This window comes from Channa argus, chromosome 2 (assembly GCF_033026475.1).
Source record: "Channa argus isolate prfri chromosome 2, Channa argus male v1.0, whole genome shotgun sequence".
Classification (NCBI taxonomy): Eukaryota; Metazoa; Chordata; class Actinopteri; order Anabantiformes; family Channidae; genus Channa; species Channa argus.
The window spans coordinates 11,281,957-11,306,135 of NC_090198.1; the positions used below are offsets into that span (position 1 = coordinate 11,281,957).

The window sequence follows — 24,179 nt, forward strand, 5'->3', positions numbered from 1 at the left end:
AAACACTATGGAACATTCTCACCCTCATGACAGATGTCTTGCAAGACGCTATATAGGCCTGCAATCATTTTAGTGATTTGGACCTAATAATCGGGCAGCTGACTAAGATCCATCACATGTGTTGAGGCCTGTTCTGCTGCATAGCAGGAACTGGCCTATGCACAGAAATTTGACTTCAGTACCTTTTAAATTCTATTAGTAAAAGTAAACATTACAGGATCTTCCTATTTCTTTCTGTATTGGATCATTAAAAACGGGATCAACAAAAGAGTTCACCCTATATTAAAGGTTTTTAAAGTACATTTTAAGTTTGGATTTTAATTGAAAGAAAACTGGTACTATTATGAGCAGTGCTATAAAATGACTGTGGCTCTGTGTGTCTAAGGGTAATATACTGTACTTTAATATACTTCATTCCAGTTTTCTCTGAGTTACAAATATTACAAATGTCACAAAACTGTATCCATCAAAAAAGCAAGTTTCACTGGACTGAAAGCATAACCTTGATATTTTTCCCTGAATTTTATGGTGGGTGGTACAATTTGAGCTTACTTGTTTACGAAACTCAAAACTAAGAGGTTGTGTCAGGAGGCAATACCAGGTGAGTATTTTTGTCAGTTTGGCTCACAGAACAGGTGGTAATGGTCATTTTAACATGCGTGCCGCTGGCATTATAAACGCATTTGCGCAGCGTCATTGCATTTGCATGCATTATTTACTTTTTGCATGGTGTCAGTCCGGTTGTGGGTCAGTTATCCTCATAATGTCTGTTATGTGTTTTTTGCTTGGTGAGCATACTGCTATCAGAGTTCATCTAGTCTCTGCAATAGAACACAAAGCATGAAGTAGTTGTTTGGAATTAAGCATGGAAAACTAACCGAACCCCGCCAGCGTCAATCGGATCCAGAGCGGAGGATTTATTTGACTTAAGGCTGGATTTGTAAAACCGCACAATTGTCTAACAGCTGATCGGTTTGTTATGCAACGTAAATATCCAGCATTGTGTGCGCAGGTGCACGGCAGGAGTGCCCGAACGTGAGCGCGCATGGAGTCTCCGCATGTGACGTAGTATTTCTGGTGCGCAAGTGAGCGCCGGGATCGGACGTGTGGGCACAGTAAGTCAGAGCGGGGGGGGGGTTTGTGGATCACTTGGCCAAGTACCGAGCGATCTTTTGTCGAGATCACCAACTTTTACAAATGTCGGGGGATAACGAAGAGACGCAGATGCTCGAGGAGACATCAATGGAGGAGAAGGTACAGTTAACGTTACAGTATTTGATAAGCAGCGCCAGTGACTTCGTTGCGGCTTCGTTACATGTTAGCTTAGCTTCATCGTCCCCCTCCCCTCGTTATTGTTGACATGTCATATGAAGCCAGCTACTAATCCCTGATGAGAATAGTTAATGCTATTTCCTAAAGTTTGTAACGACAACACGTTACTGATTCACTGACCTGCCTTGTCTGTCGTTAATGGAGCGAGTTTGTCGCCTGCTTGGTGTGAATATTAGATAACGCACCGCTAGCTAATGTTAGCAGCTCGCCACTTGCTAAGCTAACTGTTATGACATTTACACACTGGGAAATCCTCGGCAATAGTTAGCTCAGCTGCTAACGTGGGTTTAGTTCTCCCCAAAAAAGATTCTGAACCATGGTTCTACGTTTTCGAAATTACAACTGGATGTGGAGGGTGTAAAGCAAACCGGCTTATTTTATTTTGATGTAAAAAAAAAAAAAAAAAGCAGAAATTTGACCACAACCCAGCCAGACTAATCTTAACGTTTGTTAATATGGTTAACCGCTCATTGTTACCCTGATTGTTAACTGGGTGTTGACGTGAACGATTTAGGTCTTATAAGATCTGTAAGGACAGATTATCTCTCTAACGTTACCGCAGTGACATCAGCTGAGGGATATTTGAGTGTGAGCTTGGTAGCACATGGCAAATGTGTTCTGTGTTGCAAAGTCTGTCTCTTATCCTAAAGCTCAAATTTCTGCCTGGTTCCAGAAGCTTCCTGAGAAGGGGATCAGTCCAGAGAAGGCTGAAGAGGCCAAACTTAAAGCCAGATACCCAAATTTAGGAAATAAACCTGGAGGCTCTGATCTGCTTCGCAAACGACTTCAGAAAGGGGTGAGTAAATCTCCTGTGTTTGTCTGCAGGGCATTCAGAGTTTAATTCATGGCAGTTGTTTTAGCTACAAAGGACTTCCGTGATTTACATCCTTATTTTTCGCCTCTCAGAATAACACAGTTCGAATTCCCAACACCACAAAATAAACATTGAACCTTAATCAACACCTAAGCTGTGTCAACAAAACCTGAACTTTGTTCATCTTAAGTGTTTATTGTTTTAGGGTCTAGTAACAGACCCTATAGTTGGACTTTTTTCAAATGGGTTCCAAGCCTATTTGACTTAACTAATTAATTTGAAAAAGACACATTTACATTTAAGGGTGCTAAAATGATACGTTGATTAGTCAAAAACTTGAGTGAAAGAATTTTAATCAAGTAATCTATCAAATACAGCAAACATACCGAACTGTGCCAAATATAGCTGGCTTTGCAAATTACAGTTTGCTTTCCTACATCGTCAGTTCATCAGTTCAAACAGAACTGAATGTTTTCAGATTACTTAATCTGGGTAAGAAGAATTATAACTCTTTATAAAATTACAATAGTTAGTTGGTTATTGTTGGTTAGTGTTTTTTTATCAAACATATTCTGAGTATTCTTGCAGTGTAATGAATGTGTGGGGTTTGTTACACTTTTATAAAACATTATTGTGATTCCTTTTTTACTTGCTGACACTCCCTTTTTCTGCCTCTGTTAGCTACTGTAGAACAGGGTCTCTTTTATTTTATTTTTTAATAAAATTTTTTCTGTCTGCAGCAAAAGTACTTTGACTCAGGCGACTACAACATGGCTAAAGCAAAGACAAAGAACAAACAGTTACCAACAGCTGCACCAGAGAAGACCGACATCACAGGGGACCACATCCCCACCCCCCAGGACCTGCCTCAGAGAAAACCATCTCTAGTGGCCAGTAAATTGGCAGGCTGATGCACACGAAGTCTCCAACAGCTACTGCAGCACCTCCCAGCCCTAACCCTCTCAACTCTAGTCTCACAGCTGTAAATTAACATCTCCCTCTCTTCTACACTCTGTCCCCAGCCTCTGTCCCCAGCCCAACCCAACATTATCCCACAACTAACGTCTTGCATATTCTTTTTGTTTTTGATCTACCTGGATTTGTCTCTAATGCCTCATATCCTTTTTTTCCCCATCTCACTACTTCCCATCACTCACTGACAGTACTTCTTTTATCTTTTCCAAGTCCCTTTTAATGTCCTCTTTACTTTTGGGTAGGATACACTGAAAAACAGCCAACTAAGTGGGTGTAAAGAGCAGACTGTGACTCCTCTTTTATTATTAGATGACCGATACAATGTTTTACTGGCTGAAGACAGTAGCAAGTAGCAGATGCTGCATCTTAAGTGGTTGGAGGGATTTAGTATGGCTATCAGGATGCCTCATTTTGGAAGTGTGTTTGTGTGTGTGTGTGTGTGTGTGTGTGTGTGTGTATATATATATATGTGTATATATATATATATATATGCGTATATATATATGTGTGTATATATATATATATATATATATATATATATATATATATATATATATATATATATATATATATATATATATATATATATATTTGCTTTTTGTTTGGCACAGGGGGCAGATGCCAGCCTTTTAAAACATTTATCAGATTTCTATCGCTCACTGAATGTCCTTTTTCTGAATTGTGTTGTCATTACGCTTGAGTAATTGGCTGAATATAATAATACAGATGCCAAACTCTGTTTTGTTAACACTTTGATTGTTGGACATGGTAAAAGCCATATTAAAGGACCACAGATGGCCAGAGTGTCAGGAACTGCATGTCTGACACTCTCAAACACAGACCTCACTAAGCTCCATTTTAATTTCTTAGATTGCACTGACCAGCAGGTATTTAAATGGATGCCGAATAGCTCAGTCTTAACATAAAAGCACTGGGTTGCAGTTACAATTTCAGAAGAGGCGATAGTGTTGATGGTTATTCTGAATATTCTGGGAAATATTACTGTTTTTGTTGTGCAATGGGTTGACACAGATGACGACAGAGTCCTCTCCTGGACTGAAAGTTTCTAGCTCCTTGTTGTTATGAATGAGGCATTATACCCTGCTAGAAGCAGGGCAGAGCTATATACCGGAATTGAAAGACACTTCTGTCTCCAGGATCTTTGTGCCCTGTACAAGTATAAATCTTTTGCAACAAAATGTTGGGGTAGCTCTGTGCACTGGGAACAAATTGTGTTATTGTGTAGAGTTTGGGGAAAAATCTTGATCTAAATTGTCCTCTTCTGGTGCTATATCAGGGTCCTTAGACTGAAGTTTACCTGCATTGTGTTAATAAGTAGACAGCTCAGACTGTATCCGTCTCAGCTGTGCATGTATATGCCTGCCCTGATGTCATTTTGTGCCATTTTGTTTTGTAAATAAAATAGTTTTGCACAAATGGTTATTTGTGTCACAAGTGTTGTTTTAAGAAATGTCTGTTAATTTATTAAAAAGGAAAAACTGTAATATTACCTTTTCCATAGTTATTCAAACCCTTTGTGGCAACCCTTGAAATTTAGCGTAGGTGCCTCTGATTTCTCTTTGTTTGTTGCTTGTCTAGAGTCCAACTGTGGTAAATTAAATTGATCGAACATGATTGTGAAACGTATGCACCTCTCTATAGAAGACCTCAGCTGAGTATGCGAATCAGAACAAAAGCCATGAGGTGAAGAGAACTTCCTGCACAGCTCAGAGACAGGATTATTGCAAGGCAGATCTGAGGAAGGCTACAAAAAATGTCTGCTGCACCGCAGGTTCCAAAGAGCTCAGTGGCCTCCATAATTCTCAAATGTAGGAAGTTGGTTGCTGTGCCAAACAGAGCATTTAGGGGAGAAGGAACTCAGCAAGAGAGGTGATGGAGAACTCAATGGTCATTCTGACTGAGCGCCAGTGATCTTGTGCAGAGATTGAATAAGGTTTTCTAAGGACAATCATTACTGTAGCCCTCCACCAATCTGGGCATTATGGCAGAGTGGTCAGGGTTGAGGTAAACTGAAAAAAGTACAGTTTTTCTCAATGAAAACTTGTTCCACAGTCCTCAGGCCCTCAGACTGGGCTGTAGGTTCGCCTTCCAACATGAAAACAATCCCTAAGCACACAGCCAAGATAACACAGGAGTGTCTTAGGTGCAACTCTGTGAATGTCCTAGAGTGGCCTGGCCAGAGCCTTGAACTTTATTGAACGTCTCTGTAGAGACCTGAAAATGGCTGTTCGAAGGTCTTCATCCAACCTGACTGAGCTTGAGAAGATTTGCAAATAAGAATGGCAGAATATTGTCTTTGCCAAAAAGACTTGAGTCGGTTATTGCAAAGTGCTTCACCAAAGTACTGAGTAAAGAGTCTTAAATACTTTTAGACTACAGACATTTGAAAATTCTGTTTTGACTTTATTATTCGGTACTAAGTGTGGATTAATAAAGAAAAAATCTGACCTCACAGTTTGAGCAGTTGTAGTATCAGGCTGCCGAATAACAAATTGAAAAAAGGGAAGGGGGTTTTACACTGTACATGAAAGAACTCCAGCCTGAGCTCTTCAATTCGACCCATTTGCAATGGTATTGTAGTTGCATTATACTAAGATGTTCCTGCATGTTATTCCCATCCATGCATTGATTTATCTTCCACCCTTGTGGAAGATCATGCATTTCATGCATTAGAGAAAGTCTGGTCCGGATAAAGAAAATTTCCACACGTCCAGGTCCGCAGCATCATCATGTTTAAGATGAATTACAATTACAATGCTACTGTAATGTAGATAAATTAATTGTATTGTATAACTCAATTATATCACCGTGTGAAGTCAACGACTGAAATTAAACGAAGAAAGCTATAATTTAATGTCATTTCAACGTGTATTTTCTGTGGAACTCTGGAGTGTAGTTGGCTTTAAAATCTGTTATTTTCTGTAGCCGAATCGCCACTGCCACCGTCTGAGATGAGACCCCGCGGTTTTGAGCTTCCTACCAGAAATTGAACATGCGGTTTTCCGTGAAGCCATGACACACTGATTTACATTTCACCACTTCTTCTTTCACTTGTTTTCTGACTTTATATGTTTCTCTCCCTGTCACTGTCACGCCGCTGTTTTCAATCGGAATTCAGGTTTTCCGCGCCTCTATTCAGTGAAGGCCCGCCCTACTCTGCCTGTGATTGGCTGACATTCTCACCTTGACTAATCACAGTCTTCATGCCTAAGCAACGAGGACTGGCCAATCACCGACAGGTAGGATGTCCCTGTTGCTGAGTAGCGGGGTAGAAACAGGAGTTGACTTTTTTTGTTGTAGACTTATTTGAAAAAGCTTTGTAAAAAGTTTTGTTTTGTCCGATCACGTCATACTTGCCCCTGCTCTTCCCACCGTGAGTTCTTCAGCTGATGTTGTGCTAACAGGAGGCACTGACCTTTCCCTTTTTTACTGATGGACCGTTTGCTGAGCAAGCATGGTCTTGGAGTTACAGCAGGTCCTCCCGAAAGTTGTATGCTGTTGACCTGGATTTGAGACAAAATAATAATAAAAGAAAAAGTCTTATTACAAATAAATAAATAAATAAATAAAATAAAAAAGTAACAAAAGTCGCCGGTCGATATGTAATCTCGGCCACAGCGGAATAAAAACTCAATGATACGTCGGTTCCGGCTCTGGCTCCGGACCGTGGTTCGCCTATTAGTGACCGCTGCTTTAGGATATCCTGATATCTCAACATTTGCACAATTTTATTTTTTTATTTAAAAAAAAAACTTAAGATAGGATCAATCAGTAATGCACCCTCTACCCCAATCCCTGAAAAAAAACGTTGCAAATTAAAATAAATTCCAGTAATCCAAGTAAGTAAACGATATATAAACATACAAACGGGCTTTTTATCAGAAAACAGGAAAATTAGAAAAGAAAAAAACAGCTGTCAAGGGCAAATACTACACAGTGATTTATGAGGCAAACTTAAAGTTAATCTAGCTAATGGGCCTGGACAATATACAATATAAGGTTCCAAAAATCTGAATGAATGGTTTTCTCAGGAGTTCAAATTACAAGTTAATATTAAGAAGCAACATTTGTATCATGTGCAATCTGGATATACGTGTATTTGGAACTTTATCAATTTTTAATGAAGAAATTATAAACTCAGGACATTATTTCAGGTTCAAAATTGTAGTTCCAAATTAACCCCAGTAGGTTGGTGATTATTCTGATCAAATCTGTTTGAACTGTTGCTGAAATATGCGTTCGGTGTAGGATAGACACAAAAAATAAATCAAAAAAATCCATATTTGAGTATTGTTCTCGTATTCTTATTAAACCCTAAATAACATAAAAAATACTGATGATGCTTCAAGTGGGCCACCACTGGGTGCCATGACAATTTACAGCAGAAAGACAGTGACATGAAATACTGTACCCTTAACATTATGTTACTGACAAAATTTTGCAGAAGAAAAAGAAACACATCACATCACGTAGATTAGTCTTTTTTTTCTCAAGAATATTATTTGGCATTATTGTAAAAGAATAGCTGTTCATTATCACTGTTGACAGCCAGGGGGCGCAGATTCCCTCGCGGCTGTGTTCGGCTGAATCATTTCATCCATCATACCCAGAATGCAAAGTGAGACGCCGAAACCTCAGCAGCCTCTGCTCGTCAGGTTATCATGGCGATACGAGACATATCTTCACCTTGAGTCCCTGCAGCCACAAAGGATTACTTCCCCCGCCTTATGAACACAAACGCTCGGTCCTATGCAGTGCGGAAACCTGCTGGAGATTTAGCCCAGATTGGAGAAAGGACATAGCGTGCGACCGTCATGGCAGCATCAGAGCTGTACACAAAGGTAAAAAAGTATCTATTTTTGTGTGTGGCAGGGTGCAAGCATATCGGCTAAACGAGCCCAGATTCAGCCGCCTGTAAAATACTGCCAAAAATAAATAAATAAATGTATGTTGTTCATCCGACAAACGAACGGACAGTGCTACTGAAATCGGGTGTTTCTATCAGCAAGCCAAGTGATGTGCGCTTTTACAGCTAAATGAATGGAGGCGTTTTTAAAGCACACAGAACACGCAGGGTGGTGGTAAAGATGGTTAAATATAGATGAAATGCGTGAAGCTGAGGAAAAGAGAGAGCGAGGCGCCCCATTTTGGTCATCATCCATATTTGATAAAGTCGCATTTATTAATCTATTTTTTGGGGGGAGGGGGAGGTTGTCACCTAGCTTGTTGACCAAAACAATATGTGTCTCTCTCCGGGCCTAAATATTTTGCATCATCTCCCACTGGAAGCTAGTGGGCTGGGATGATGCAAAGGCGGTGCCAGCCATCATGGAGGCTCTGGTTTTTATGCTTATAGAATTAATATTTGGCTTAACCTCAGACTTTTACATCTGTTTGACCTTTAGTTTGACATTTGTGTTTGTACTTTTGTTTGTCTTTGTTGTAAAACACGTTTTCTTTGGGACGTGAGCCCAGTCATTATAAGGTTGGGTACCGCTGAGATGCTGCAATGAGCGCAGCATCCTTTCTTTAGCATCCATTGTGAGTAGACTGGTAGAGGCCCCGAAGCCTCAGTGTAGCTATCTTTATATGTAGCTATACACTCACCAAAGACACACAAGCGGGTGTTGCTGTTTTTTGTCCGTGGTTGCAAAGGTAAAATTGTGTATGCGTGTGTGTGTGGAGAAGGAGATGAGTCACCCATCCCCCTACTGTGACAGCTGGTGTGTTCAGCTTGAATAACAGTAGTGTTGGAGAGGAAACGTGACTGTCTGTGTGATGAGGGCAATTGCCTTTTTAAATCTGCACTACACTTTAGCACTGGAGTTTATTTGAAATTGAACCACTCTTCTGAGGACCAGGTATCTCGTGTTGATAGCTTTCTTTTTTCCCCAGGGTGTTGTATGTGATGAGTGCTTTTAAATTAGTTTTGACAAGTGGTCAGAGATGGTGTCCTTAAAGCAAATGACACTGATTTAAACCTTGTGTCAGCAAATGGACAGTGCTGATATTTTTCAGTCTTTGACAGCTCCTGGGGTGCTGGTCTGCAGCTGATCAAAACCTCTGACCTTTGTGAAGAGAGCCAAAAAAATGGCTCAATAGTCTTTCATTCATTTAAAATTAATTTTGTGGGAGCCCAAAAGCATTTTTTATTTGAAATGGTTAATGGTTGCTGCCATTCACCCTGCCATGAACAGGGAAACTTTTAGATGTTTAAGTTAGCGTGACTGCTGGGAAATCCAAAGTTATTTTCTGCTTTGAATGGCACAGTGTGTTTTAGCAGGAAGCCTCTGAAGTCAGACCCCTCTCTGTGATTTATTTTTCCAGACAGAAGGGTGTAACACTCTGCCCTTTATGCGTATGAGTCAGCCCTATAGAAGGGTATTGAGGAGGTCTAATCTGCTCGGTTAACATGTACACACACATGTGCAATATAAGTCTTGAGTTGGCTCCTGTCTGACCTGACCACCACTGGAACGAGTGGTTAGTCAGAGGTGAAGACCTTTTCATTGGACCCGTGTTAATCTGTTCCATTAACTTGATCTAAAGTTATAAGAAACTGGGATCAAAATACAGTAGGAGCTGAATGTGCACGAAACAGTGCTTTGTAACAAAATGGAAGAGAAGGAAATTCTCATGGAAATAAACTTGAGCCGATGCTCCATTAGATGACTCAGAGCTGAAAGCTCTTCCAAACACAACCCAGAGTTTCAAAAATACATACTGCATTTAAAAGATTGTTTTACAATGACTGTACTTGTAGATGCTGTATTTTTAGAATGACTAGACTCAGCATTGATTTATGGGCGAAACTAAACTAAAAGAAAACGATTTCTGCAGATTCCTAATCACAAGCATCTTCTGTAGGAAATGCAGAGGTGCTTTGGCTCTAATTGCAGTTCAGAGTTTAGTTTAGCTGTGATTGAATGTTGATCCTCAGGAGGAGGAGCTGGTGACACACTAATGAACCTTGCAAACCAGCCTCATGTGCTCTATGGTTTCAAGTAAGAATGAGAATGGATACATATTCATATAGTAGAGCTTACTTGCTTTGTTAATTGCTCTGAGTTGGATAAAAAGATTGACACCGGCTGCATAGTCATTGTAAAAATAGAGTTTTATCAAACCATTTCTTAAGTCATAACACTTGGTTTAATGCCCAAAGCAATGACTGCAACACAGCACTTTATATTCTGCATCTTTGCCCATTAATGTATTAGTTTCAAGCCATAGAAAACAGTGTAGTCATGCTTTTAAAATGTCATTTACAGTTTAACTCATGAGAGAATTAAGGCTAACTCTGACCATCAAGTGCCAAAAGTCATTTATAAAACAAGAAAAGCAGAAAAGCAGTCACTTAGTGCTGGGCCACTAGAAGCATCATCAGTATTTTTTATGTTATGTGGGGTTTAATAAAAATATGATAATATTGCTTAAATATGAATTTTTACATTTTATTGAATGACTGAATACATTTAGGAGAGATGAATAATCAAATCAGGTGCAACCTTGATGTAGACCATATAACTCTAAAAAAAAAGTTAAACATTTTAATCGCCACAGTGTAAAAATATTACAGTATTTGTAAACTAAATTATATACCTGGAACCTATCTTGAGACAATCATAAATATATGCTTTGTATACAGAACACAAAGCAGCATTTTCAGTTCAAAAAACTTAATTTTATATTTGTAAACTTCAAATATTTACTGTAATATATATAATATTACAGTACAAATATAATAATATATTTGAAATAAATACAATATTTGTGTTTACTTCAAATATTGTAAATGGCATGTGGTCATTGCCAACACAGAAAAACGAAGGCAGATCCACAGAGAATGTGTAGCAGTCGTTCATTTATTGTGGTATTGTGGTAATTAGTATGGTTTGATAAAGCCACTGTTATTGAAGATTCTACTCCTCTGTGCATCTGTCTGGCAGTTGTTCTTTGAACTCATGTCAGTGGTTTGTGGGAAAGGCCTGGGAGTCTGTCTGCCTCAGATCTCATGTGACCACGGAAGGAAGCCCTTGTATGATGATGGGATGGCCAGTTATCTGTCACAGGGCGAAGAACCTTGGAGAGCGTCTGTGAACGCTGCTTGTGTCTGCAGACACAATGGGAAGGTTTCATTCACCAGTGAGCTCTCGGGCTCAGTGCTCAAGCACTTAGAAACTGTTCTTGTGGCCTGTGTGACTGGAGGTATCGGAGAGCCAGCCAATACGCAGCATGAGCTTATAAGCTTGATAAGCCAAGACAAGATGAACCAGGAGTTGGAGTATATGTTTGTCCAGGTATGTTGTTTTTATTGTAAGTTTTTTTTAATTTTGCCCTCATCCCTCCATTTGCTGATGAAGTTGATACCGTATGTAACAGAAAATCTCATGTGATATTGTCAAAAAGAGGGACTAAACTTAGTGTTAGAACACGTGCTTCTATAAGTGATCTTAAGTTCAATGTTTTAAATATGGTGCAGTACCTCTCTACTAGCGAATATGGAGCCCTAGTCCAGACACACCCTTTTCCAGGATTAATCTTTGTAGAAAATGTGTTTCTGTGAAAACATGAGAGTTATATGCGCTGCTGGTTAGGAACAGATCACATCTTGGCCTGAGCTGCCTTCGGTATCAGATTGTCCAAATGTAATCAGTAGTAGCCTTAAGTAATATATTTAGGGTATGTGTATCTTTTAACTGTTGAGTGATGACCTGTACTGTTAATGTACAGATCACAAAAATCTTTTTCTTTTTTGGGTATCAGAGGTTCAGCACTGGAGAGAACATGAATGTAATGTTGAATGTAGCGTCTTTCATTGTGTTTTATATTAGGTTTTAGGCCTTTATGTTTGGCACAAACATAAATCAGAAGCTCGGCTGTGTGCTAACATCCTCTTGTGCTACATTGACATACTGTAACGTGCAGAAGTGAACTGCACCACTTCAAGAGTTAGCACTGACTAAAGTAATGTGATTAGGTTCTGGGCAGCATCACTGCTTCTTAGTAGAGTCTCGTAAGGTAACACTACAGGGTGTAGTCGAACTGTGGAGGTTCCCTTCTACCAGACTTTCCACCAGCACTAAGGTCTGTAAATCCTGCTGTGTCTGCCCAGCTGAGCAGAAAAACAGCAGATTCTCACATGAGTGGCATCATGTGACGAGGCTTCTGCAGTCTGGTTCTACATTGACGGCTTTACTGAGAATATGCAGGCAAAACACTTTTCACATACCAATGGGGGGGATCTATTTGTTTCTGCTGGTCCATAATTGTAATGGTTTGTAAAAGGTTTAATTTCTGTCTGCTTGATTTTGTATCTATATTCACATTGTTCTTAAAGTTTAAGAACAAGATTATTTCACTCATCATTTCTTCACCACAGAGAAGAATTATTTTTGCAGGGTTATAGCGTGGGAACGTTAAAACCATACTGACTTGCTTTCATTCTCCCTAACTGGAGTTTTAACTTTTACAAATATTTTAAGGTATTTCAGAAATAATTTCCTTGAACGTGGTCTGACAGGAACGCGGGTTCTCAGAAATTAAAGCAGAGCGCGGAGGCTTCAGTGTGTGATTGAAAGTTGGGAGCTCAGTATAAGCAGGGTGAAGTCCCTCTAATCTCTCGACTAAGCATAGATTTGTAAACACCTCTTATGAATGCCTCGCCCTGCAGTTAAAGCCCTCCACCCCCAAGAAAACATTCACGTATACAATACGTTCACATTTACTGTTTCCACCGTCATTTCAAATGTGCTGATCTGTGTGACCTCCAACCCTCACTCGTCTGTCCCTAGGTAGCAGGAATGATCCAACACCCAGAGGAGTTTCAGTAGAATCAAGAGCTGGAACAAACAAGACTGAAATCTGCCAAATCCTGCCAACCTAAACGATAAAATTAAGTTTGCCCATCTCTCTGTGTATTTTAAATGGGAGCAGTTTAATCTTGAATCTGTATTATTTAATATGCATATTTTTTTCGCCCTCTTCTTACTAAGGTCTTTTCAGTTGCTTACATTATTTCATGAATCATAAATAAATAAAGGCAGTTGACCATGGACCACAGGGTCAGTGGTTTGATCCCCACTCCTGCCTACATGTCGAAGTGTCCTTGGGCAAGACACTGAATCCCAAGTTGCTCCCAGTGGGTCAGGTGAGCACCTTGCATGGCAGCCACGGCCATTGGTGTGTGAGTGTGTGTGTGTGAATGCGAATCAACATTGTAAAGCGCTCTGGATAAAAACGCTATATAAGTGACTATTTACCATAAGTTATTATTTTGTCAGCATTTGCCGTAGGGCTAACCTGTGCCATATGTTGGTGTAATAAAATCACGGTGTATTTTACTGGAATAAGATTAGCCATTGTTAAACCCTGAGTTAGCCTAATCAGGCTCTGATCCTTTGTCTCAGTTAAACTGGGATTAGCATCACCACAGCCTTTCCCTTCTGTGAAGTGACCTGTTGACTGCTACTGTGCACTAAAAGCCCACCGAAAGCCCAGAGCATTACTATTTTCAACTTTAGGAAATGCAGTTGAACACAGCACAGCATATTGCCACCTTTAGTCTAAAGTTATTAACGAGTTGCTTGGATAGAAATATATGTTGTAGATTGCCCTATTGCAGTATTTTTAGCCCTGGGATCTGTTCATGTAAACGGAGCACTCTGTCAAGCTGACTCGTCATGATTAACCCTGCTCAGCCTATAAAACAGATCTATAATGTGTTGTGTGAAGGAGCTTTTTAAAGCTTTTTGTGAGAAAATTGTGCTAGTGATGTCATTTTTGCTCAGAGACAGTAAGCCTGCCTCACAAGGTGAATTTGTTGTTATTAGACCCTCTGTCCAGTAAATGCACCAGACAGGGTGTCTAACAAAAGACTATGACAAGTTGCAATTAGAATGACAAATGTGAGGATTTGCTGCTTTTCTTTTTTCTATGATAATAAACCTAAAATCTCTGCATTTTGGACAGTGTGCCAGATGAATCACCCTGGACTCTTATGTCTGAAATTTTATACACCAAACAATTCACTGACAAATTCAACGTAGATTGATAGTAAAAATAATCATCATTCATTTTAAAGGTTTTGATACTTTCTTTATATTTTAGATTTTGTATTAAATTGCTGGAGTAATAACAGTTAAAACAGTGTAATAACCAAACTCACAAGTCACGAGTATTTGCTGCTTGCATTGCACAAAGGAAAGCAATTAAATATACTCCGTGTAAGATCCCACTGAATACACTAAAAATGTATTGCTCTCCATATTATACCCCTCCTGTATGTAATACAGCTGCTAGTAGCTTTATAGGTTCATCTCAAAACCCCCTTTATCACTGCACACAATTTACATCACCGCAACATCATCACAGAGCAAGCAAAATGGCTTCACAATATATGGTTTGGTTGCTTGGATTAACAGATTGACTAGTGTGTGCACCTGCATGTGGCATATGTGTTAAGCAGGCTCAGAGATATTTGGTCATGTGATTTCTTAGGTCGCAGTTGCTCCGATGTCTTTTTCATCACTCTTATCTTTATTTTGCCATCCGTAATACTCCAGCCTGACCATCATCTATCATTCGGTTCGACCAACTGAAGGGCGGCAGTCTGACTCATCACAAACTGTTTTTCTCTCCAGCTTTCAAAAGCTCCATTTGTGTAGCTTGTGTTTCATTGTGGAGGGTGATGTCCTTGAAGCATGTAAATGTCTTGTCAGAGTGTGTGACGGAGTTTATCTTGCATCCCTCCTCTGGTTTCTCAACTCAAGGGAATCTGTTGGTCTATAAATATGATTCATTGTCTTTGCAGCTACACTAAATTGCTGTCTTTTGATTTTATAGTTAGGTACACACACACACACAGATTTGTGTTGGTGCAAGAAGACAGTGACAAATAAGAAATGTGTTTGGCAGCATGTTTCAGTGCAAAGTAATTTATGATAATCGTGCTTGACACCTGTGAAACATGATGTGTGAAACGTGTGTGTGTGTGTGATGATGATCAGGATGTCTGCTCAGTAGCACAGCGTTGTCTCAGAGAGGTGTGATGCTGCTCAAAACTTGCAGTTTCTATATTTAGCCTTTGTCCTCCTCCATCATTCTCTGTGTCTCTCTCTCCTTTTCCTCTCTCTTTCTCTGTTGCTAGGAGGCTGGCTTCTGGGATGGTCTCCTGTAGGGACCAAAAAGGTGAAAAGACTAATAAAATGGTGAAATGTGAAGAGAGGGAGACGAGCACAGGAGTGATTCTTGCTGTAAAAGTGAAGCAGCATAGGTTTCTCATTTGTTTCCTTAAGTAGTTTTAAGGTTATTAAAATCATTTCACAGCATGCAAAATCGTATCATATACTAGCCACTTTTTTGGGTTCAGCTGTTTATTAATGCAAATATCTAATTAGCCAATCACATGGGTGCAACTCAGTGCATTTAGGCATGTAGACATGGTCAAAGCGATCTGCTACACAAACCAACCATCAGAATAGGGAAGAAAGGTTATTTAGAGACTTTGAATGTGAGATGGTTGTTAGTGCCAGACACACTGGTCTGTGTATTTCAGAAACTGATGATCTACTCAGATGTTCAATCACACAGACAGTTCACAGACAATACTCTGAAAAAAGAAAGTACCCAGGGAGCAGCAGTTATCTGGGCAAAAATGCTTCGTTGATGCCAGAGGTCAGACGAGAAAGGCAAGACTGGGTGCCACTCCTGTCAGCTAAAAACAAGAAACTGATGCTACATTTCACAAGAGCTCACTGAAAGTGCACAACAGAAGCCTGGAAATGCTACCTGGACTCATGAGTTTCGATTTCTCCTGAGAGATTTGATGATGGGGTCAGAATTTGTCGTAAACCACATGAAAGCATAGATCCATTCTGCCTTGTATCAACAGTTCAGGCTTGTGGTGTAATGGTGTGGAAGATATTTTCTTGGCACATTTGGTTCAATTGAGTATCCTTTTAAATACCACAGCTGAGTATTGTCCATCCCCATGACCTGAGTGTACCCATCTTCTGACTGCTACTGCCAGCAGGTAGACACGCCATTTCACAAAGCTAAACTTAAAACTGGTTTCTAGAACATGACAATGAGTTTGCTCAACAGAAATAGCTTCCACAGTCACCACAACAGCAACTGCTGATGCTTCCGAACAGACATTTCTGAATAAGACATTGATGAGGTTTTTGGCCTCACAGGTATTTTGGTTGCTGTGCCATCATAAACCATGCCACGTACTACCTAATCACACTGATCCCGCTTTTTGGTTGTGGAGACAGAGGATCAGGGAAAACTTTGAACCACCTGAGGGGCATGGCAGGGGTGGAGCTTTCAAGAAAAATATTTGGATAGCAAGTAAACAGGATGTATTTGTGTTTAGTCTGTTTAAAATACCTAGAGTAATATTGTAGGATGTAGGAAAAGAAAATTTTCTTTCTCTCTTCTTCCACCTCCAGCTGCCATTTAACATTACCGCCCTTCTTAATACTAACACTAAGAGACAGACTCATTAGTGAGCAGATGAGGGTTAGTGTGACCATGATGTCATGATTCAAATGATCGGTTATGAAGCAGCAGAATAAATGAAGCACTTTATCTCCCATTGCGCTCTTCTACAATGACATCTTTTTTCTTTGTCTCTGTTAAAATGTCAGCAGCTTATGTAAGGAAGCCATAAAATCTCAGTTGGATTTGCAGGAAGACACTCTTTGCTCCTGATCATATGCTTCTGTTACTCAAGTCCTTTGAATAAAGATGCAGTTTAACACATTAGTGTAATAGTGCTTGTGTGGTTGGTATATGAAATAAATGAGGCCTGGAAGAGTGAAAATCCTCCTTGTTGGGATTATAACACATAAAGATTTTAGCGATTTAATCCTGTAGTGATTTGTGTGGTTGTGGACATGTTTTTACTCCTAGTGAGTAATGTTTAACAGAGACAAATGAGCAAAATATTTGTCATGCTCTTATTAATTTTTTTTTTATTGAAGGTTAGGTTAACCAGTTTCAACACTTGCAACCATTAATTAGTTAGTAACAGACCCTGAACACAACAAACCGTCTCAATGTTGTTGGACCACTGACCTAGGTCCTTACCAACCCACACACACACACACACACACACACAGACACACACACACACACACACACACACTGATCCAGCAAGCGTATTTTTTGGCCTGTGTCTATGCATTAGCATGTCTACGTTTGGGAGCTGGATTCCTCAGCCATGTGACTGGGAGTGTTCAACTCTGTTTTTCCAGATCCGTGATCAGCTCATTACCTCCAGTCACAAGTCCATAAAGACCAGAAGCAGTTACATAGTTGTGTCTGTGTGTGCCTGTGTGAAAACACTTTGGCTAGTCTTCACAACTCTAAAGGGCAGTTTCAGTGTTAAAAATTGGTTTTAGGGTTAAGGTCAGAATTAGGTTTAAGGTAGCTTAAGGGTTGGGGGGGATTATTCAGTTGTGATTTTTAACATTAGGGGCTAGAGGCTCGTCCTCACAAAGATAGTAAGACAAGTATGTATGTGGACATTTTAAGTTTTGACCATGCAGATACACTAATGCACTCTTCAGTCATAATGAGCTCCTGTTTGTTCCCACAACTTTACTGATTGTTATGAGCCATGTTCTCATGACTGTGAAAACACAGAACCCAGTGTTTTCTCTAAGGTCATGCTGTTTTTAACGAGTAGAGGGAAGTATTAGTATTCGTCCTGGCATCCATCCATCATTTTAAAAGACTTTTAGATTAATTGAGGTGTAGGTCCAGACAAATCATCACCTAGTTTATTGCGTCACGATGAGTAAAACATTATCTGTTACAATGAGAAAATATCATTTGGCAATGTTTTTTGGCACTTTTGGCTCCCGAGTTGTGGAAAAAAGATGTTGGACCTAAATGGAAATTTTCCTGGCCTCTTAAACAAAGTAGGGTAATCTTTATTTGTATAGCACATCTAGGAAAAAAAAAATAAAAAACTCGAATTAAAGCAAAAACCCTGGATTGTTTTTGTTAGTGCTGTTTGTTAGTGATGTCTTTTGATTTAACTTCTTTTTTCCTCTGTCAACTGTCTCTCAGTGTGCTCGGGTGTGGATTCCCGATGCAGAGGAGGTGTGGAAGTCTGCTGAGCTCATCAAGGACTATAAAAATGGTGATGCCTTCCTGCAGCTTAAGCTCGAGGATGGAACAGTGAGTATCAATGGAAGAGGCGCGGAGGGATCGGTTTTTTCTATACTCAGGTTTCTCCTCTGTCTCGCTCTGTCTCTCTGTGCCTCAAACACTTCAGAGGGCTGCATCTCATTAACAGATATTGGTTTTACCATTAGCACGTTCCACAAACGGGACCTGGTTGCAAAAATGCTCCAAGGAGCATTTTAAATCAAAATGAATCATTGGGCTTGGAAAACAAACAGCTATCAGTGTACAGTACAGTTGTTATTTTCTAATGCATGTTAATTTATGCATGCTAATAGCAGAAGCATCTGCCATATTGCCCCTAGTGATTTAATATTCATATTGCTCATATGTAAATGTAACCAGCTGCAGTTACCATTAAAAAGGATTTAGGTTGCATGTGGATGTCTCCAGCGCTTTATCCCAGGTGTAGATGTGGGTTGGTTTAAACAACTTTTTTATTTTTGCAGCTAAATATTACATTCCATGTCTCAGTGAGCTTTACAGAACCAAAACAGAAAAAACTACCCACAACCTCTCAAAGAGGACGAAAACATATTCTAAAATTATTTATTTGCATTGTAAAAGTTATGCATGTTTATAGTGTTTTATGTTATTGATGAATTACATCCAGGTCCAGATGTAAATTAAATGTTTCAATATTTTCTAAATATATTAAGTTATTTGCAGGCTCTAGCCCACATATTTATGTGGGAATTCATTCTAGTGCTGAGAGGTGTCTAATTAAAGGATATATTTCACTCGTCATTTGGAGAGCATAAACTTTGCATGTACTCGTTTGGCCTTATTAAGAATGACTGATGTTTGTCAAGTACCTCACCTTTTCTATCGGTTAGTTAGATAGAAGTTAGTTAATGACAAATGTGTTGACACCTCAGACATTTAAATTATGTTCATCTATTGTTTCACCCTAGGTATCACTGTCTCATCTTATGTTATGGTATAATATAAGATGTTATATTATGCATGTGATGATTTTCATGTAAGTTCCCCGATTCGTTTTGTAAAAGATACAGGTACACATCATGATACACTGCTGCCAAAAAAGTGTCTTAATATTTATTTTGTTAATTAATAAGTAATGTGATCCTAACACACATATTTACACTGACTGGCTGTGTTTATTAGAAGATGTAAAGAATGTACTCTTCGTCTATTATGACTGTCCTGATTTGGGTTGTGTTTCTGGTCACCCCCAGGACATTGAGCACAAGCTGGACCCTAAGACAAAAAACCTGCCTTACCTGCGAAACCCCGATATCCTGGTGGGTGAGAATGACCTCACAGCGCTCAGTTACCTCCACGAGCCAGCCGTGCTGCACAACCTCAAAGTCCGCTTCATTGACTCAAAGCTCATCTACACTTACTGCGGTAAGAAGACACAACATTGTGTATGTTTTCAATGTTTTGATTGCATTATAAACTCTTCCAAATAATCAGTGTTTAGCAGAATAACGGTTCATTAATTTTTTCTCTAAAATGGTATTGTTCATAATCAACTTGCATATGTGTATGTAGACATTCAAAACATGCAGCTGACCCCAAGCTGTACCTAGCCCCCCTACTGTCCACTCCACAAGCTCGTCTGTCTTCTATGGGGGCACTCAGTCGCTCTGCCCCCCATCTCTAAAATTCCCTCCCACCAGACCTTCGATCCATAGACTCTCTCCCCATGTTCATATCCTGTCTTAAAACTCATCTTTTCGGTCTTGGCTTGGTTAGTTTTTCTTATATGCTACTATCCCTAATGTGTTTGTTGCTTTATCTTACGTCTGTAAGGTGGCCTTGAGTGTTGAGAAAGGCCCCTATAAATAAAATGTATTATTATTATTATTATTAAATTGTATTGGATTTATTTATTTTAGTCAATGTTGCAATTTAGATTTACCATGCATGTTTTTCAAAGTTCTTGTTCTGTATTATTCAGTGCAAATAAGCTATAAATGATAAAAATACTCAGCATTGCACAGATTCATAGAAACTACTTTTTTGCTTATATACAAGCATGTGTGCATGTGCACTTAAACACAGTCAAAAACATCACCTAGACTCGTACACCTTTTAAATTTAAGTGTCTCCCTTTCTATCTTTCTCCGTGTCGCCCGTCTCCGTCTCACTTAATATTTGGAAATTGCATTAGCAGATGCATTTTTAATCATTAACCTGTCAAACACAGTCTGATGGGGCCTCATTTACATTTCTTGTGTTACTACTTGTGTTTTTTCTTTAGCACAACACCTGCATCATAGCATTAGCATTCACAATTAGCCATAAATCCCACTTACTTCTTCAGCAGCTTAAGGAAAGGTCAGATATGTGCATGTGAAGCCTGCTGGGAACACTTCTCTGGCTGTTGAATATATGCTTTAGAAATGTACTTGAATTTCTTCTTTTATATTACTTTACTCTTAGCCTTTCATATGGACATAAGTATATTGTTGTGATACCCGTTTCATTTATCAGCTTCCAGCAGCAGGTCAGTTCATCCTCTCCCTCTGTGATTTGTGGCATAGGAATCGTTCTGGTGGCCATCAACCCATATGAGACACTGCCGATCTACGGGACAGACATCATCAATGCCTACAGCGGTCAGAACATGGGAGATATGGATCCACATATCTTTGCAGTAGCAGAGGAGGCTTACAAACAGATGGCTAGGTGTGTGTGTGTGTGTGTGTGTGTGTGTGTGTGTGTGTGTGCATGTGTTACCCGAGCAGCCTTGTTGCTCAGCCCTCCCTTTCTCTGAGGTTTGTAGGTCAAACCTGAGCCAGAAATATCGTCGAGTGGTCTCTTTCTCTCTCTCTTTTTAATTATGCTCAACACTTAATTTTCATATTTATCCAGCAATTTAGCAATAATGGAGCACATATTTCCATAAGTCAGAATGTTTATAATTATGGAGAAATAAACTGTTTGTTTACAGAAACTTACCACAGTTGGACCAAATGTATATATTGGAGATGTTGATACATGATGTACACTAATCATAGCACTTAATTAATGTCAACTTTATTTACATGTTCATAGAGCCGCCAATGTTTTGCATTGTTGGAGTGGCCTTTACACTCACACAAAATGTCCATACCCAACACACAAGAAAGAAAATTCAAATAAAATAAAGGTGTAATGGAAAAAAACAATCAAGAGAAGAAATGCAATTATTGTTTTTTCTTGTATCTAAATAACCTGAGTCTTCTTAAATTTTTCCAACCTGTCAGGGATGAGAGGAACCAGTCAATCATTGTGAGTGGAGAGTCTGGAGCAGGAAAGACGGTTTCAGCCAAGTATGCCATGAGATACTTTGCCACAGTCAGTGGCTCTGCCAGTGAGGCCAACGTAGAGGAGAAAGTTTTGGCCTCCAATCCCATCATGGAGGTAAACATATGATACTGTCTGCAGATTTCATTTACTAACTGGATCCTACTGATACACAATGGTTGCTTCCTTCATGAACACATTAAGTATTTAAAATATACAGTAATCAAAACATTAAAGCTATTTTGTGCTATTTTTCAGTTTTTAATTGATTAACTGTACCGATTTATACATTACTCAACAGTATATTCTCCCTACCTTAGTTGATTTGCGAATAATATGGGCTCATTGTCAGGCAGTCACTCCTGCATTCCATTCCCACTCTTCCTTCTCCACTGTCATTTACTTACTTCCTTCAGCTTCTCCATCAGAGAGTCTTTCTGGCCTCAAGCTGCTTTCTGCTCTTTTAACACAGGTCTTTTCCTTAATGCCTGTATTTGTGTATTTCTTCGTGTTTTCGAGTCATACAGGCAGGAGGGGTTGCAGAGCTCTAATTTGCCCATATGCCAGTACCTTATTTCCACCCCCTTCTCTTCCTGCTATCCCCCACTGCTCTGCTTCTGTCACTCCTCTCCTCCCAGCCACCAATTTCTACTCAAGCCAATCAGAGACTAACAACCAGCATGAATAGAAGCTTTCTCTCATCACACTGATGTCACGTCAGCCTAAATGCAGAGTAGATGCATTCAAATGTTTCAGCATTTCTGGTGTGAGAGAGGGAGAGTGTTTTTGCTTGATGTTTGTATGTGGCTGAGATTGAAATACGTGCTCTGCTGAAAGATTCCTTGTCAGCAATGAATGATGGTGTGTTTAGCTTTATTCAGCAAGAGCCCTGTGTGTACACACATTAACTCTCCTCAAACTGGATGGTTGTGCAGCTGCAGTCCTCTGACAATCCCCCATCAGTCCATTCATCAATCCTGCATATTGGACCAAGGTTGCTGACTGCAGATTGTTTTTTTGTTTTTTTTGCTGATGTCTAGTACAGCAGCTGAGCAGGAAATGTCTGTCAACTTATAAGAACAAGTGGGTGTCATAACAATCCTCTAACTACCATCTCTAAAGCTCACTGATGGAAAAATCCTCTTGTTCATTTATACAAAAAATAAAATGTAATGTGGCATAATGAGTCTTATAAGCTTGATATTGTTGCCTTCAGACAAGGCCAGCATATAGTTTTCTCTTGTTTGTGTTCTTAAAGACAACTGAGATAACTAGCTACTGGCTGCAGCTATACAGTATTAACCATGCACACATGAAAGTGATATTCATCTTCTCATCCAACTCTCTGTCAGAAACTGAGGAAAAGCATGTCTCATTCAATGTGGTGTTAAAGAGTCATATCAGCCCTTGAAATCGATTTCACTGTGAAGATGAGTAATCTGTTTTCTCCTTCAACAAAACAAGTACTATAGCCATAGAAAAACATTCCCTTAAACTCTGCTGTTGTTGTTTTCTGGATCAACTGGAAGTACCCTCTCCTCGAAGTAGATTTTAAACTATTGTGTGTACTTCTACACCGTCTGTCAAATTTGAACATTACCACTTTGTAAATGTTTGTCTGTTGTAGCATTTGTTTTTTATTTTTCACTCAGGCCATTGGAAATGCAAAGACGACCAGAAATGACAACAGCAGCCGTTTTGGTAAATACATAGAGATCGGCTTTGACACCCGCTACCGTATCATCGGCGCCAACATGAGGACATATCTGCTCGAGAAATCCCGCGTGGTGTTTCAGGTGAGTGCACAAATTCACATTCAAATTTGCAAGAGTGCGCACACACAGACACAGGGAGGCTTGTGTGCTTGTAAATAAACACACCAAGTTCACCTTGGTAAATGTCTACTTCGTATTCTTAGCACGACTCTTTAAGCCACCATCACACATTACATTCAGCGTTAGTTCATCAACTGACCAGTTTTCAGTTGGTAGTGTTTATAAGTTTAGTAGCAGTGGTCCTTCAGCCATATTACTTGGGCTCCTAATAGCTGATTTCCTTCCCTCCAAAGTGTCATTTCGTATGTTCTTGATCATGTTGTTCATGAAGACTCGGGTTTTTAACTGTTTTCACAATCTACAGTATCTTTTTGCAGAGCATGTTCTGAAGGGTAGTTCAGTATGAGGGCAGTTGTGGTTAGAGCATTTTGCCCACCGATCGTTGGGTTTTTAGACAAGATGCTGAACCTCGAATTGTTGTTTAGTTTGTTTGTCCACCTCAATTGTAATTCACTGTGGATAAAGCATCTGTCTTATTACTAACTCCAAATACGAGTATTTTCTTTGATTTCCAACCGCATTTGTCACCACTCTACTCTGTTTTGCTTCCCTAACATCTAAGGTGTCACTAGTAATTTATTTACAGCATGTACTCAGGCCTAATGTAACAAATGCAAAGTCACAACAACACACACAACACAAAAAAATCACAACTATCATCAGAAAACTAAATCAGGAAATATCCTTTGGAAGAAAGGTGTTTAATCTTTCCTGTAGATTTTCAGGCACTTGTAGAATTAATGCCA

At 39.5% G+C, this 24,179-nt stretch overlaps 2 protein-coding genes across 6 annotated transcripts in view; both read left to right on the forward strand.

Moving 5' to 3' along the window:
* Nucleotides 1-1,085: 1,085 nt before the first annotated feature.
* Nucleotides 1,086-4,626, forward strand: arpp19a (cAMP-regulated phosphoprotein 19a). Its single transcript, XM_067495326.1, has 3 exons — nt 1,086-1,254; nt 2,006-2,128; nt 2,887-4,626. Exons 1-3 carry the CDS (start codon nt 1,198-1,200, stop codon nt 3,055-3,057), a joined length of 351 nt encoding a protein of 116 aa, XP_067351427.1. The 5' UTR covers nt 1,086-1,197; the 3' UTR covers nt 3,058-4,626.
* A 3,104-nt stretch (nt 4,627-7,730) lies between these two features.
* myo5aa (myosin VAa) overlaps nt 7,731-24,179 on the forward strand; it is a 50,249-nt gene continuing 33,800 nt past the window's right edge. For 4 of the 5 annotated variants that reach the window (XM_067495332.1, XM_067495328.1, XM_067495329.1 and 1 more), the window contains exons 1-6: nt 11,179-11,442; nt 18,224-18,334; nt 19,540-19,711; nt 20,854-20,998; nt 21,559-21,715; nt 23,251-23,394. In XM_067495332.1, coding sequence (XP_067351433.1) covers nt 11,194-11,442; nt 18,224-18,334; nt 19,540-19,711; nt 20,854-20,998; nt 21,559-21,715; nt 23,251-23,394 — 978 coding nt within the window. In that variant the 5' untranslated portion in view covers nt 11,179-11,193. Of the gene's footprint in view, nt 7,984-11,178; nt 11,443-18,223; nt 18,335-19,539; nt 19,712-20,853; nt 20,999-21,558; nt 21,716-23,250; nt 23,395-24,179 lie in introns of those variants that run through there. The other variant, XM_067495331.1, reaches the window with a different exon arrangement.